Source organism: Diadema antillarum, unplaced genomic scaffold (genome assembly GCF_040938485.1).
Source record: "Diadema antillarum isolate AM-2024a unplaced genomic scaffold, OU_Dant_1.0 seq00000015_RagTag, whole genome shotgun sequence".
Classification (NCBI taxonomy): Eukaryota; Metazoa; Echinodermata; class Echinoidea; order Diadematoida; family Diadematidae; genus Diadema; species Diadema antillarum.
The window spans coordinates 1,691,688-1,709,487 of NW_027271135.1; the positions used below are offsets into that span (position 1 = coordinate 1,691,688).

Below are 17,800 nucleotides of genomic sequence, written 5' to 3' on the forward strand. Positions count from 1 at the left end.
AAAAGAGGGTCTGAAGTACATGGTCTATCTGTCTATAAGCGCTTAATCTTCACCGAACCGTGAAAGCTGTGCGAGGAATGGGACAAAAAAAAAAAAAGAAGAAACAGCATGTAAACCACTGGAGCAATAACAATGAGGAGATAATCAGATTAAATTGAAATTAAAGACGCTCTATTAACACATTCTGTCCACGGTTAATGCCAACTTTCAAAGCAGTAGCATTATCTCTTCAAAAGCTATCAGACTTAAAAATGAAGAGTGTGCAAAGGGTCATCAAGAAATGAAAAGGGGCCTCCAAGACATACCTGATCTCACTACTCTGCAAAGAAGGGTTGTAGAAAAACAACTGAAAATATACTTTCCCATTCATTTTATAATCCTAAACTTACAAATAATGTAGAAGGGTACCTCTTTTAAGAAGATATGAAAAATTGAATATTGACTTGGTTGACCCATTTCACCTTCTTTAAGTCCTCACGTGAAATCAAGGGGTGCGACTTTTTGTTCGTTTTGTGATGCATGGTCATATATATATATATATATATATATATATGAAGGGTTTGTTTGCAAAAACCGATAAGTCCATTCTTGAAGATTTTGAAGTACGATGTCTGTCATAAAGTACAAAATAATACCTTTTAAATGAATTATTGGTCACTACATATAAAGGTATATTTTTGAAGTTATGGTCAAAAGAAGCAAAAATTTTCTTATTATTTTCTTTATTTTTCTTGACCTTTAATTGCAAATATCTCCATTTGACAAATATGGACTTATTAGTTTTTGCAAACAAACTCTTCATATATATATATACATATATATCTTAATCTGATAATCCCTTCACTGTCGTTGTTCCGGTGGTTTACATCATGTGTTTTGTCCCTTCTATTTTGCAGCTAGCACAGCTTGGTAAAGATTAAACGCTTGAATGGACTCTTACTTCAGAGCCTCTTTTCTCGGTTCACATTTTTCCGAAGTGTGTGCTTTCTTTCCAGTATTTAGGTAGGTTAGGGGAGTCCCTCTTTAATTGAGCTATACATCATTTTAAAGGCCCCGTCACACTACAGCGAACACCCAACTAATGCCCAACGAATGTCCACTAAATTTGAAAATTGGAAGATATGTTCACATCCGTTGGTAATACTAGAATAATTCGTAACATGCTTGGCGTTCTTTGTATTCATTAGCTATTCGTCGGGATTGGCAGAGACACGCTGGAGCCGATTTTTTTTTTTAACATGTCCAAAATCTCCAGCGTATCTCTGCAAATCCCTACGAATAGCTAATGAATACAAGGAACGTCAGACAAGCAAACTGTCTTCACATTTTCGAATTCGTTGGGCTTTCGCTTGGCATTCGTTGGGCATTCGCTCTAGTGTGACGGGGCCTTAAAGATTAGAGTCTGCTCTTTCAGAATGTACCCCTAACTAAAAAGCCATGCCTGGCATACATGTAGAGCAAAGTAATTTTGTCTCTCTCTCTCTCTCTTCCCGCACGTTCTTGTCATGCACAAAACATATCCAAAACCAACAAAATCGTGCTTTTTGATAACGACTATTGTATCAAAATATTTTATTACGGTATATACTACATTATATACAATTTTTCCTCATAATGTAAAGTAATTCTATTTTCTTTTTTTCATTTAAGATCTTCAAACTATACCTACTGATTTTACAGGTATCAACAAGAAAAACAAAATACCCCCCCCCAAAAAAAATGGCGGCTGTAATATCTATCTTTGTATTTTGTCACTCAAATGCCCAAACAGTGACGACAAATTCAGTTTCCTCATTTTCAACAAGACAATCTTAATATACAACATGATATAACACTCTAGTGTAAACAAATTAATATACTTAAAGATTCGCCATCGTTGTTTTTTTTTTAATCAAGTATTCCAAAAACAAATCCACTGATATTAACAAAAGAAAAGGTCTTATAAGGCTAGGTCATGGTTTTATATCCTATAATATGAAGTTACATATATTTCAGAGACCATACTGGGGAAAATATAAAATACCTTACTGCACAATAAATGGTAAATAAATTGCTTTTAATCAATGAAACGACTTAGTGGTTATGATTCCATACGATAAAAAAATGATAACATTTGCTGTATGCTAGAAGAAATGCAATCTTGCTATAACTGTCATGCACACGTTTTCTCGACGACAGGATCCTTTTTTTTTTTTTTTTTGGTTAAAATAAACCAGGTTTCTTAGGAAGCTTGTCCTTTTCAACAAACAAACGCTGTTAGGAAGTATTGTGTATACATTTTTTTTTTTCTCTACAGGGGTGCAATCCATTTTATATTGTGTTTCATACAGCTGCTACAATTATTGCTTAACTCTGCTGGAAATCAAAACATAATATTATTTTGCCTGGTTTTAAAGTATAGATTCATTTGGCCATCGTCTCTTAGATTTGAGATTTGACGATATCACATCATTCAAATCATTCAAATCAACAATGATGTTTTTGTCATGATGAATCCCAGTTTTCAGGATTTTATGAGGTCCATTTACATGCATCCACATAGTTTATACAACATCACATAGACAACTGCAAAATTCAGTAATGGCAACAAACGGTTTGACTTATTTCCCTTAAATAGCGATGACTAAGATATGGCCGCATGCATTTCTTATACAGCTCTCTTATTATATGGGTAATGTGCAGGTATATTAAGTTGCTTTAGTCAGTACTAGCTTCTTTATATCGATAGAATTAAGCTGCAATCATTGCCATAAAATCATGAAGCTCATATTGTTCATTTTATTTCTAAGCACTGTCCTTTGCTTTCAGACCTGAACACGGATATCATCATTTTCATTCCTCGTTCGCCAGTTCACAGGGATGGTAGTTTTCAAAGCTGACGACGTCTGAATGAAAATAACAAAAGTAGGAAAAAACACGTAAAAGTTGATTCATCACATATTTACCATTTGATTGAAATACTACAGTCATCAGAAATGTTTCATACATTAATGCTTAAAAAGGGCCTTCATAAATCTCCTCCTCTTTTTAGTTGTTTAGGGCATCTTCTATTGCAATACATCACACATGCAATTATTTATTTCGTGGTATAAAAGACTAAACTAGTATTTGAATTTTCAAAGCAACATTTTAGGTTTCGAAGTGTAATTCTGGTTTCATAATGGTGAAGACTGATGTAAGAGAAATTTCACACTAATAGCTTCCCAAGAAAATTGACTATTGCACAGCGCTTTCAAGTGGTAAAGACAAATAGAAGAAGAAGGCACTTTGACAACGTCTGAGAAAAAAAAAAAGCTTACCTGGTTTGTAGTAGTCATAGACCTTGATGACCGATGATTTGGCATTTTTAACGATCATATCCTGTTTCACTTTGATGGGCACGCAGCGATATGGGCTGTCAAACTGTGTGCAATGTACGGAAGGAGTTTTAACATCTCATTTCTCAAGGAAAATTTGAAATACAATTACAAAATCAAATTGTCAAAGTAAAGCAAACGATTTGCACTGATGAGTGACGTATTATCCATGCAGAATATAATGTGAAAAATATAAAGTGAGTTTATATTGACCTTAAAGCGGTAGGATTTAATCAGTCTCATATTCAGATTAGATATGGTGTGCAAATGAAATACTATTGTATCTTCAATAATTTTGACGTACTAAAGAATAATACTCAAGAAGGAAATCATTACCTGACATGTTTAATCTAACTCGTTGAATTTACATCGTGTACACTGATTACGAAAAATTTAGGAAAATCATTATGTCTTCTTTTTTATTTACATACTAGTCGCGTAAGTACCTTCAATATACAAGAAGGTCGGACTGTAAAGCCAACTTGTTATTTAAACATAAATATGGTACAATTTCCTTTCTCTTCTAATTATTTATGCGAATGTCTGTACCAGCAAACATATTTTCCCTGTCTCTCTTCTCGTGCATTTATAGCGACACATTTTTCTGTAAGTACTTCTTCAAGTATGTGTATAGTAATTGGATAACATTATGATATGTAACAAAAACGGCAACAAAAATCACAAAAAACTAATCTACTCATAAACAATGCCATACATGTTCTTGTACTCCTCTTTCCTAATAAAAGCACCAAAAAAAAATGTGATTCCAACAACAAAGCCAAAACATAAGATAATTATAAGTCGACACTCTTGACAGCTTCAAATGACAGTTACTACTACATTAGATACAAACGCAAAAAGAGAGCTATAATGATAATCATACCAACACTTCTACTACGACTATTACTACTACTACTACTACTACTAATAATAATAATGATAGTAATGATGATAATGATCACAATGATAATAACCATAATAAAAATAATAACTCACTGAATAAAAATAGAGGGGAACTAATCTACTCATAAACAATGCCATACATGTTCTTGTTCTCCTTTTTCCTAATAAAAGCACAAAAAAATGTGATTCCAACAACGAAGCCAAAAGATAAGATAATTATAAGTCGAAACTCTTGACAGCTTCACATGACAGTTACTACTACATCAGATACAAACGCAAAAAGAGAGATATAATGATAATCATACCAACACTTCTACTACTACTACTAATAATAATAATAATAACAATAATGATAATAATGATGATAATGATCACAATGATAATAACCATAATAAAAATAATAACTCACTGAATAAAAATAGAGGGCCAGTGGTTTTCCATTGACATACTTGTCAATGCGTTTCAATCCAATGATGTCGCCATCTTCTCTGCGGAAAGTTTCCAGAGAATCTTCGTGGGGGATGAATCCAGACACCATTTTAATCTCCATTACTGCCATACCAGTCCACCTCTCATTTCCTGCATACCTGTCAGATGAGAGAGTTGTGTAATGTTCACAAGTAAAACCCTTCACACATTATGCTTCTTTCTCATCTCAGTTTAGGTGTAAAGGATATCTCGTAAACTAAAATGGGTTAAGTGCAACATTAGTGTTTCTTCACTGTGAGGAGTCATATTGGCGGAATTGATTACTTGTATTCTTCTTAAGTCTTAAAATCGAATATAACTGAGACAGCTAATGAGTACCTTGCTCCTTGCTGAAAGCATAGTTTGTTGACAACATAAGTGTTACAATAATGATGCACCATTTCGCTGTCATCTGATAAAAAAAAAACCCTGGATGTATCAATCAATGATCAATGTCTTACTATAGGATACAAACACCGGGTCTGAAATCATAAAACAATTGCATAAACACTAACTTTACAAACAACGATTTCTTAGTGTGTTTCTCGTTCTGTATTTACGTCTTCCCTTCTCTCTTAATGATTTACTACTTGAATCAGTTTATAATTATAAGCCGTACACTTATCTAAAAACAAAAACAAAAACAAATTATAGTCAATAGGAAATGCAGGTTGTTTTTGTTTTGTTTTGTCTTGTTGTTGTTTTCTTTTGCATTTACCAACGTCTGAATTTAGCCAGCTCTCATTTGGGTATTCTAACCGTCTTTTCCAGCGAGACTTTCGATTGAGGGAAAAACAGATTAAACGAGAAGTATACAAAACTAACCTGACACAGACAAGCACAGTTCGGTCTCCACATGTTGCAGGGTCACTTGGGGATCTGCCATTCCATTCAGCGATTGCAACTTTAATGTTGAACAGAGGGCGTTGTGGAGGAACCACGGGAACATTGTAGAGCAACTCGGCCTGCTCAAAGCAAAGGTAATATCAAAGAAGGAAATTTACATATTCTGATAGCTTTCTATATTTTTTTTTTAGTGTGATCTACTGTCTCTGTTGTTGTTTTGTTTTAGGCTGGGTCGCATATTAACTTAAAGGTCTGTTCTTAGCCCATAAAATAGTTCAATTGTCAGTGCGTGTCAAGAAAGAAACTTACTAGCTCAGACAGTACGGTGGTATTTGAAAAAAAAATATAAGAAGATAAAGACTCTTTTCGGGTTATTGTAATTTTGATACCATTAGCAAGAGTTCCTTATCATTTTCCATTAACTATTTCAACAGAACTTTGTGCACATGATAGTACTTCCAGCTAATATTCCAAGTGCTATTATCTTGTAACAGGTATTTATCTAGCATCCTAGAAATATTTTGATAAGAACAATAGATGCCTTTATGCTATTCGACAACTTTCTTAGCGAAAACGACATTACAAAACTTGCGTCCCTAGTGTATTATTTATGTTTGTTTGTTTGGTTGTTATTGTTGTTGTTGTTGCTGTTCTTCTTCTTCTTCTTTAGTATCTGATGCATAAGCGCTAGACATAAAAAACCGAAAGCTTGCTATGAGCTTTACAGGGACTACCTATACATTTGTTGTACAGTATACTATGAATGTGGAATGTGAAAGTGCTCTATTGAAGCAACGCGATAAACAGCTAAAACGGTTATATGAAGTACAAACATGATAATTTATGACTATCTATAATGTAATAACTAACAAAATTAAACATAACATATGGCGATTTGTATCAAGAAGAGAAAAATAAAACCTTTTTTTAAAAAATACTGTTTTCGTTAAAGATATCAAAGTCATCACACATGAATTCATTTTCTTTTCTTTCTTTCTTTTTTGCATTTGCACTCTTTATATCTGAACAGGAATTTTCTTAATCTCAACATTATTACAGCTGTGAAATGTTTTGACCTACCGTAGACTCAAGGCATACTTTGTTTGTGTACTTTGGATGCAGATCGGCGAAAAAAAAATAAAAAAACCCTCAATGATCTTCATGCTGTACGCAATTCTTTTAAACAAATCTGGATAAAAGATAAAAGATAAAAGACCCACCTGGAACAGAGCACACCCGCTACCCCTTGATGAGACCCAAATATCTGCCGGAACCTCCCGCAGGTCTTCACGCTGCAGCAGGAGGTGGTTGTTGTTATCGATGTCGAAAAAGAACTCGTCTGTAAGATCACGGGAGCCCGACTTAAAGGCTTGAAGACCAATTTGCAGATCTAACGCTGAGTTACGGTCATGCATTCTCTCTGCAAACTGAGCCACTGCTTGCAATCCAAGAACCGTGTCCTGAAAAAGAAAAAATAATATCATTTTAGAGACGAATCAGACATCTTTACTAAATGTGCCCCTGCATCTTAAAACCAACAAAAAATGGCAGGCATTGATTTTGTGTGAGGACTGAAAATAGGTGAAGTGAGTCAACCTAGCAAATTTTGAGTTCTTCATATTTTATGAAAGAACAAATAATCTTCTTTGTTGTGCTAAACAAACATGACATTGTGTTTTAAGTGGTTTTACTTGAACACTTTTTGGTAGAGTAATTTGTAATGTGTGTATAAAAGAGACCCATTTTCACTTGTTAAAAACCCTATGCACACTTTTTAACTTCAATTCTTAATAACCGCTAGAAAGACATAATGCTACTGCCTTGAAAGTTGGGACTTATCATGAACATAATGTTTTAATACAGCATGCTTAATTTCAGCTTTATCTGATAGTCACCTTATGGTTATTACTCCGATTGTTTACATCCTGATCCCATTCATCGCACAGCTAGCGCGGCTTGGTAGTTTAAGCGCTAGAATAGACTCTGTACTTCAAAGCCTCCTCCTCTTAGTTCACACTTTCCAGGAGTGTGTGCTTTCTTCCCAATATTTAGAGAGGTTAAGAGAGTCCATTTGACTTGTGCTATACATAATTTTTAAAAGCTTAGAGTCTGCTCAGTCAGAATATGCTCTCAACAAACAATCTCTGTCTAACTCTATCCACGCGTGACTTAGCATTATTGTATAGCCTGCGCGATGCTACCAATCTACACTATTTCATTCATACATTCATTCATTCATTTCTTTATTGGTCTATGTCAGACATAGTTTCCGTATACACATAGTCGCCTGTAGATTGGAAAGATGCAATATATCATTCAGTCAGCTTCTCGAGAAAGGGATGGAGAGGCCCTAATGCACACAAGACATTGTCGCATGTATTTGCTTTGAAAAACCAACACTTTCGACTTCCATCCTCGACCTTCTCATTTCCACTTTCTGTTCGCTCATTTTAAAATTCATGATAATAAGGTATTTAGTAGGAAAGAGGGAATAACTATGCCATCACTAGCTCGCATAATATATATTTATATATATATTGAATACAAATGCTTTTTCCCATGAAAACCAAAATATAAATGCTTGCGTCAAAGAAAAAAAATGAACTGAAAAGATATTGATGTTTATTCCACTATCATAGCACTGTTGCTCCCTACATTCAGCGGTTTCACATGCTATGTCTATTAAGCTGTTAGCTGTTTTTGCTTTCATTGTTCTGATGTATATAGTGTGGATTGTAAAGGAAATTATGATATCATTCAAAATAAAAGTGTTTTCAACGCTACTATCATTTTTATCATAACTACAATCACTATAAGGTAGTAATATATCAAAAACAATACTAAAAGAAAACTGATAAAAATATCGAAATTGATTCTAATTCTTCATTATAAGCAATATCATTACTATAACTACTACAGCCACTCCGATTTTCTTTTTGTTAAAATTGCTATTGTTATCGTCATTACAATTATTACTGAATCTGTTATTGTCATCGTTTTTTTATATAATTTTAGTTTGTAAAATACGTCTTGTGATGCAAGTCTTTATAATAATAACAGTTGTGAAAAAGGGAACTAATCTTCATTCACAAAAGTGACAAATATCAAATAGAATTCTACCTGCGTTGAGGAGAAACCACCGAGGGTGTTTCGTTGGGAATTCAGCCATCGGACTATCGGCAAAACATCGTCGATCCCATCGACTGGCCAATTCTGATGAAGTTGTGCCAGCAGAACGTAAGCGGTAGTCTCTACACTTGAGGAGTCGGCATGGCAATGGTGAATGCACAAGCTCTCTTCTCTCTCAACAACATCACCACTGTTCCAGAAACGTAACCCATCTTTGAAGAAAAGGTTAAATTTTACAACATAAAAATAAATGCTTGCAAAACATCGGTAGTGACAATTTCCCTCGCTCCTTTTTAAAGCAACCATCTTTTGATGTTTATCTGAATGTATCTGTTAATCGTTTTGTTGAGATATAATAAATGGTGCTGAACGTATATTTGACCATCTGAAAGAACAGATATAATCGAAGGTATCAGCCAATATTTAGGACAGAAATATTGCATCAATATTGAATTTCCAGGTCTGTAGGCGATTACGTATGGTTCATAGCTCTACTATTGATAGGATCTCATTTATTTTGCGGGTGAAATAAATGACGGCATGTAGTGTAGACATGGTTCAATTCAAAGAGAGGTTTTCAGGCTAACAAATAAAATGGAACTGATAACAGAATGAATAGAAATAAACAAACACAAACAGCAGTAACATGAAAAGTATATGTGGGCAGGAACGGCATATTCTATTATGTTAACCACCAGCTGCTCATATGGGCAAGTGTAAAATCCAACCTTATATTCTATTGGAATTACAGCTAAGCGGCTCCATCCATCCACTACCTCTCGTGTCCTTCTATTTTTTTTTGTCTTTTATCTTCACTCCACGCATTAAGCTGCTTTCTCCCCCCCCCTCTCTCTCTCACACACACACACACACACTCACACACACACACACACACACACACACACACACACACATACTATTTTGTTTCTCTCCTCTCTTTTCCGGCATGACAGCGACTTAGTGTAGGGATTTGTTCAGGGTTTTTGTTTCGGATAAGTTAGGTTATAGGTCTTTTTGTCTTAGTTTCTTTGTTTCATCCATTTTCAATGCTTATCAGTCTATCGATCATATAATTTCTTGTATTACGTGTGGGGGGAATGCAGCCTACAAGCTCAGCTTTTTAGCATTCCTCCCCATTTCCAACATTTTCCTATACCTACAAGTTTTCTGTAAATTTATCCTTTACTTTGTATGATGAAATTTATGCACTGTATTCAATTTTTGTAATATATTTATATGTTTTTGTTGGAAATGAAAAACAAATGAATGAATGAATGAATGAATGGGCGCAACAGATGATGCACATTCTTAATCTGTCTTTACTGGTAATAGGCAAATAGATTTTCTCTGGTCGTAATGCACTTGGTAATATTATACACAGATGGATTAGAAGGGAGTATGACACACAATGCTTTCCTGGAGTGTAAAATTTGAGTACGGAAAGGGACTTACTTTCTTCTTGTGCTCTGTCATTCAGGTGGCTAAGAGCTCGAGACTGACTGGCGAAGTAGTTGCCCAAGCCAAAAGCATAGCTGACCATAGCAAGCGTGTAGGTGTTCATGTCAGAAGGAGCGGTGGTGTTTAGCCAGTGTTCCATACAGTATAGCCCAGTCATCACATCTAGACCCTAAACATGAGGTAAATAGGATTAATAAATGACAATGTCACGAGAAGGATGGACGCTTGCGTTTGCCAATATAAACATTAATTAATTTACATATATGAATGGAAATATGCGAAACGACCAAAGCAGAGAAAAAAACCGCACACGCACACACACACACACAATCAACAGCCAACTCAGAAATGCACTATGTATAGCTAAAATTTACTTGACTTTGCTAAAAAAGCCAAACACAATTCTTATGTATTTTTTTTTTCAGCAAAGCTGGCATGTGTACTTTAGAATTCATATGGAGGTGTCAAAGTGGATAAGAACAATGGTCTCTGAATGACATGAGCGTGGAATACATTCTTGGGTTCGACCAATAAGAAGACCGACATGTTTGGCCTTCAGCAAGGCACTCCACCAATGTATATAAATGCGTACCCGATGGGTAAACTCATGTCAAGCCAGTTTTACTAATTTAAGCAAACAACTCACATCAGGAGATGCTCCAGATTCCAACATGGCGACTGTCAGAAACGCTGTCATGGTAACGGGGCCGGAGACGGATCCCTGGATGAGAGAAAATGCATTACGTAGGAACGGATTGAAATGTTTATTAAAGAGAGGGCAATTATACACCCTTCACAGCAGTGTGGACTTGTTCGGAAAATGAGTTTTTTTGCCTGATTTTCTGTTTATTTCAGACTACGTCTTCGTAAATCTGCTTCCGTCATTAACAGCTCTAATGTCAACACCAAGGCAACGCATTGAAATTCATAGTATGTTGTGTAAGATCACTGCTGTTTTCCATGTCTTTCATGTTTTCTGATGCCATCTACTTTCACTTTGGATACTCTTTCGAAGTCTTCGTGACTTTTTGGCGACATCATGTCCATACCAGTTTAACTTGTTCTTTTACATGACATCTTTAATGAGCATCACTTTTGTTTCATTCGTTATGTCTTCATTCCTTCTCTGCTCTTCGAGACTTCTTTCCATGCAACATCTTAGCAGACGTAAGAAAGAGTAATTCATTGGCATTAAATTACTGACGAAATTTGGAGCGGAAATTTCGAGGAGCATTATAGGCAGTAGGAGATCATTTGAGTGCAGTGGACTGTAAACTCTGACAAATTTTCATCTGAATCAGGCATGGGGCTAAACAAAATTCATAAAACAACCGCGCAAACGATCACAGGATTGAAAAAAAAAAGTTAGGCTCGAGTTGGGACGAAGCAAATCGGTTTTATCCTCAAATTTAATCCACAAATGTCCAATTCCAATTGGAATAACTGCTCCTTATTTTTTGTTACTACGTATTATAGATTTACAGACATTATTTTGTCATTCCACGTAAGTACTCAATTTGCTACAACGCAAGGCAAAATGAATTGCGCAATACGTTTTATATTTTCCTTGTTTGATAACATTTCTCTCCGCTTGTGCAACTTCTTATCTTCCTCTTTATCTTGTTTTCAAACAACAGTTAAATCTGGGTGGATGTTACTATGGGCCCAATATCAAAGCATTACCGTATGTCAAAACAGGACATCGATAATTCCTTTCTTCCGTAAGGTATTATTATGTTAATGTTACTTCAGTTAATCAAATTAATTTTAAATCAGTTGCAGTAACTTCATTTGCTATAAAATGGACAAATTGTGAGCACGTTATCTTTGTTTGTTCAGTTTGCTTGTCGTCAAAGGCCCTGTCGTACCAAAATCGTAATAAAATGCACAAATTTTAAGCGTACGTGTTGATTGTTATCGAATTCATACCACGCTGGTAAATTACACTCAAATTACCAAACATAAAAACGAAACAATGCAAAACAGTGAAATAAAGATAATCAGAAAATGTGCATTACATCCACGTAATTCAGACGCTTATTTTTCTTTTGCGATCCCATTATATCACTTTTGAGTAAAGTGCAATTTATGAATGAATGTACTTACGTATTTTCAATATCTGAAACACTCCGCTCTGTCTCCATGTGGTAAGTAAACCGTGCATGTTGTTGCTGTTGTTGTTGTTTTAATGTCTCTATGATAGGGTAGAATTTTGTGAATTATGTGTTGGGCCTCTACGAAAAATAGTGTTAGAAGCCACTGACAGCGGTACTTTACTGAGCGAGAATAACTGAATGAATTAAGTAATAGACAAATGAAGGAATAAAATAAATAGATAAATGATGAATAAATGAATAAATAAATACATATATAACAAATGAATGAATGTATAAAACACCAACGTGAACACAAACCAGAAGTTTCTAAGTACATAACAGGAACGGATCGAGCAATTCCGAATAGCGGGTGCGCCCCCTCTAGATCCGCCACTGCATTAGATCTGTACCATTTCCAAAACGTTATCTGACATTACTTGATATCAACTCAGAAGTATGGAACACATGGCGTTGTAAGATATTGGCATACCTGCATGTTTTTGTGGATGACTCGGCCTTGGTTGATGATGCAACCTTGGCTGTTTCTAGAATGTAGAACGAGCCAGTTCCGGGTTCTCTCTAAATTGGTTTCATCAACCTTCATAAATTCCTTGGCCAGGCTGAAACACTTGAGGACAAATGCTGAGAGCCAGGTGCTGCCGACCCTGTCCCTGACCCCAAAGGCGCTGTAGGACCCGTCTGGCAGCTGGTAGGTGAGCTGTCTCTGGTAGCCTGTGTGATAGAATGTTCAAGGTTCGACGTGAGAAATAACTTCTGGAATGTGGGGGAGGCAATAAATGCTAGGGTTATCTCCGCTAACAGAGTGCGGCCATTCCTTTTAACTGTAACCGTGTCTTCATTTATATCATCTTTTTATCAAATCAATTCAATAGTTTATTCATTTTTATTATCAAAGAAAAGAAAAGAAAGGAAAAAGGAGATTTAAAGCTGTACAAGTTGTCGATTTTTCGTTCATTCATCTGATAAGGACAGTTTCATCGAACACATAATATGTACGATTGATTTTACAAAAAAGAAACAATGTACACTTTCTCATGGTGGTAAGGAACGCACATTCTCAATTTGCCCTTTCTCATTAAAAAAACGGAAAAAATACAAATACATTAAAAACCAGGAAAATATTTAAAACGACCTAACAAATCACAGTGAGAACCTGGGGAACAGTAAATATTGTGGAAATTATGAAATAGACCTATAAGGACACAGGAATCGTCACTCTAGGATCTATTCATATTCTGATATACTATAAATGCCTTCCCCTTCTTCTATTTTGCTAGGAGTCCAAACAATAGGCCTCCTAGTAATAGTATGAATAAGCACAAACGGTTGATGTTAGTGTTAGTACAAGAAAATTTCCTCCTTGTGAATAAACATAAGGTTAGGAAACTGAGTGTACACTGCCCAACGTTGTACTGCTGCTATCCATTGCCACCCAGGTGTTTTGCAATTTCATACAGGCAAATGTACACACTTTACACAAATGCTTACTCTTGAGATTGACTTAACGGACACACTAGACACACACACTTCCTTGAACATACTAACCGCTTTCCATGTACTCCAAGGCCTTTGATGATATCTCATTGGTCAGCTGGTTTGTCTCCGTCAAGTAATGCATCACAAAGATGCTGGGTGCCATAGTGATCATATTCTGCTCCCCACATCCAAAGGGCATCCTCAGCAGCTTTCCGAGGTTACTCATGACGGGTCCAATCACATCGCCTGTATACAAATATCACAGCTACTCTTGTCATAATCACGAAGATATCTTATTTTCTTTTTTTTTGCAACTATGCTTAGGTCGTCACTTAACTATATGTTTGTTTGTTTTTACTTAATCCCAGAATACATATGAAACCAAGAAATAGAAAAGTGTTTAGTACAAAAAAAGCAGGGCAGTTTTTAACATTTATTCAAAAGTTCTTAATGTTTACAGTTTTGATTCCAGTTATTGGTTGACAACGTTATCAATCCAACTGAGGCCAGAAAGGTCAATAGACATGTGGAGTAATACAGAATAGAAACACATATTCTACGTGTAACCGTAAATCATATTCTCATCAAAGAAATCAAATTAAAAGCACAGACAGGTAGTTGGCATTCGTCGACATTATGCAGTAACAGAAACAACACAACCAAGAGGAACTTGATGTACCTACACATTAAAACAAAAAGGTATAAATTTAACAATTACAACAACAGTTATATTGAAGATGCGTTTGTTGAATATGAGTCAGTGCATATTTCCAGATATCAGAAAATTCATTGGTGTGGAATCGTTTGTTTTCGTAAGTACGGTTTTGCATCCAATCAGAGTAATATTTTGTGTAGGCCTAAATGAATAATTTTTTAAATAAATATTTTGAAGAAAGTTGATAAGATTCACCTGGGGGGGGGGGGGGAGGAATAGAAAGTCGGGGAATACATTACAAGCAGAAAAGATCACACAAAATATATAATATTATCACACCAAACTAACCGATAACTTGTATTCTTCCTCGTGCAGATCCTGGAACAACTACTTCTGGCAGAGCGAGAGTCACCAAATTGGAATATAGTTCATCGCCCTCATCTACCAGAACCAAGAAAGACAACAGAAGGGAGGAAGGAGAGATGAGAATGAAGTTGAAATAACAACTTATTTGTTTGTATGTTATTTTTGTTTGTTTTTTTCTCTGATAAACTTGGAAATAGTTGCATCACTTAAGGCCCGTCAGCCACAAACCTTACTATAATACCATTAATTAATTCTATTTCCGGTTCTGATGTTTAATTTTGATTGCAAAGAAGAAGAAAAAAAAACAAAACAGAGTCAAAAATCCCTATCACACCAAAGCCCTACGAAAACACACTTGCGTTAAAGGAAGACATCATGATGAAAACCAAAGTTTAAAACACACACACACACACACACACACACACACACACAAACACCACTATCTGTTATCTATGTTTGACAAACAAGTCGCAGTTGATTATATGGTATTTCTTCACCCTAGGAATATCAGGCCATTTTAAATTTCTTACCGTTTGGACATATCATTTCGCTGAAAGTTTCCTCTCTTTCTGCACCTTCAGGCTTTCATATACAAAAGAAAATAGGAAGAAGTATTAAGAGATGTAAATAATTACATCCCGGAAAATCTTTACGAATATTCACTTGCTTTTGTTCACAGATTAGAATAAAACGAGTGAAGGCAACTTTATGTATTTGTAGTAATTAAAAAAAAAAACATAATTTTTAGTTATCTTTAATTCTAATTTTTAGAATCAACTGATGACAGTGGAAAATAATTATATTCTTCATTGTAATAATGTTTGACTTTAACCAACTTATAATTTTGAGTATGATATTTACCTTTATTTCATTTGTGTTTTGAATGTCAAAGATTCCGTGTGGTCAAATAATTTAGAGGCATAGAAATGACATACATGTATGTTCGCAGCAAAGAATAAAGTAATATGTAGGTAATCCATGGAGCTGCATATACAGGTAAAAAGCTAGCAAGTCAAGCACGCATACTGGGATTGGATAGAATGTTGAAACAAAACTAGAAATAGATTCAGCGTCTTTCTGAATGCGTCCCATTGTCACTGCCTGATTTATCCATTTCGCACAAGAATTTCATTTTTAAAGAGTTTATTGTATGGGATCACTAAAAATGAATATGTTTCTGAAAAGAAGTCTATAATTAGACAATAATTGATTTAGTGTTTTTTACTGGAAAGGAAGTCTCCAAGTAAAACAAATCGAAACTGAAAAAGACAGTAATCCTTATACATTGACATTATTTCAATGTTTTGTATGATCTTTATCAGCTTCCCTCGGGATCCTGTGTAACAGTATGCCAAGATATGAAACCATGAAATCACTTACCTCCACAAGTATGGTGTCTTCAAGGGCATCAGCAGCAGGGAAAGTGTAATTACCTGGACCAATTTCTCCATTACCATCTGCAACACGGTTTGCAACAGCATCAACTATAAACAAAGAGTAGTGGGAAACACATGTTAAAGTTCCTAAATCACAATAATTCTTCTATAGATTATTATGCTATCATTATTCTGAAAAAAAAAACCTTCCAAAAATAATTTTCTGAGACGTTTACCACAAGCCTATTTCACAAGTAGCTTCTAGTAACGTACACCGTGGTGTGCAATAATTTAAGCTCCAAGTTTTAGAATAATTCAAGATTGTAACAAAAACTCCAAGTGATATCTAATTCACAAGGTAACATAATCAAATGTTATTTTTTTATTTCACAAAAATGACAATATGGCACAAAAATAGGCAGATATAGTTACATAAATGTGATATCAATTGATCTATTCCAATCCTTTGAGGATATTTTTTATGAGTGGGGCTTCATTTTTTTTTTATCAAAACGTAATATCGATAATGATTAGATAATAATATAGTTTAGGATAACTTTTTAAAGTAATTAAGTCCAATATCATTTAATTATGTACCATTTTTGTAAAGCAAACAGCATGAACATAAGATTAGAAACTTGTGGTTTCCTAATTCATATTTTTGTTTTCTCTTTTATACAGATGTAGTGAAAAAGGGGGTAAAAATGAACCAGCGTGGTTTTTCCCCCAATATGTTTGTTTTTTCGGCTAAAGTAATACCAATATTTATTAAGGAAAGGTGATAAACTTGAAGTCAGCAATTATCGCCCAATTTCATTATTGTCTTCACTGTCTAAGGTTTTAGAAAAACTTATTTATAAGAGAATGAGCGATTTTTTGAAGGTACATGAAGTTTTTACGAACTATCAGTTTGGTTTTCGTGAGAAACACAGTACTTCGCATGCTCTTTTATATTTCGTTGATAGAGTAGTTCATGCCATTGATAATCATTCTCATTTAGTTAGTATTTTCTTGGACTTCTCCAAGGCCTTCGACACCATCGATCATGACATTTTACTTTATAAATTATCGCATTATGGAGTACGTGGGAAGGCCTTGGAGTGGTTCAAGAGTTATTTGTTCGATAGAAAACAATTTGTTACAATTAAAAACAATGATTCAGTTATCAGAGAAGTCAAATGTGGCGTCCCACAGGAAAGTCTTTTAGGGCCGTTATTGTTCATTATTTATATCAATGATTTTTGTCGTGTATCTGATGATCTCTCTTTTATTCATTTTGCAGATGATACAAACGTATTTTTTGCCCATAATGATATTGATGTTCTTGTTCACAAAATTAACATAGAATTGAACAAAGTGACAAATTGGGTCAGAGCTAAAAAGTTATCACTTAATGCTCAAAAAACGAAATATATGATTTTCAGCAATACTGTTGATAGTTTAAACATAAATATAGTTTTAGATGATTCTCATCTCCAAAGAGTATCAAATATTAAATTCTTGGGGGTCATTGTAGATGATAAACTTTCCTGGAAATCACACGTTGATAATATTTGTAATATGTGACCCTGCACCACAAAACAAACAAAAAGTCGCCAGACATGAATTTTTAGGTAAGACTATATTCTGAAAGAGCAGACGTTAAGCTTT

The 17,800-nt window shown here is 34.8% G+C and overlaps 1 protein-coding gene across 1 annotated transcript in view; it reads right to left on the minus strand.

Annotated features, from left to right (window-relative positions):
• Nucleotides 1-2,768: 2,768 nt before the first annotated feature.
• Nucleotides 2,769-17,800, minus strand: part of LOC139725121 (alpha-1-macroglobulin-like) — a 53,603-nt gene continuing 38,571 nt past the window's right edge. Inside the window, exons 14-26 of the mRNA XM_071636208.1 lie at nt 16,155-16,258; nt 15,305-15,356; nt 14,757-14,849; nt 13,823-13,999; nt 12,747-12,988; nt 10,800-10,881; nt 10,155-10,322; nt 8,694-8,914; nt 6,794-7,033; nt 5,553-5,692; nt 4,669-4,846; nt 3,300-3,402; nt 2,769-2,885 (exon numbers count right to left, since the gene is read on the minus strand). Coding sequence (XP_071492309.1) covers nt 2,833-2,885; nt 3,300-3,402; nt 4,669-4,846; nt 5,553-5,692; nt 6,794-7,033; nt 8,694-8,914; nt 10,155-10,322; nt 10,800-10,881; nt 12,747-12,988; nt 13,823-13,999; nt 14,757-14,849; nt 15,305-15,356; nt 16,155-16,258 — 1,853 coding nt within the window. The 3' untranslated portion in view covers nt 2,769-2,832. The remainder of the gene's footprint in view (nt 2,886-3,299; nt 3,403-4,668; nt 4,847-5,552; nt 5,693-6,793; nt 7,034-8,693; nt 8,915-10,154; nt 10,323-10,799; nt 10,882-12,746; nt 12,989-13,822; nt 14,000-14,756; nt 14,850-15,304; nt 15,357-16,154; nt 16,259-17,800) is intronic.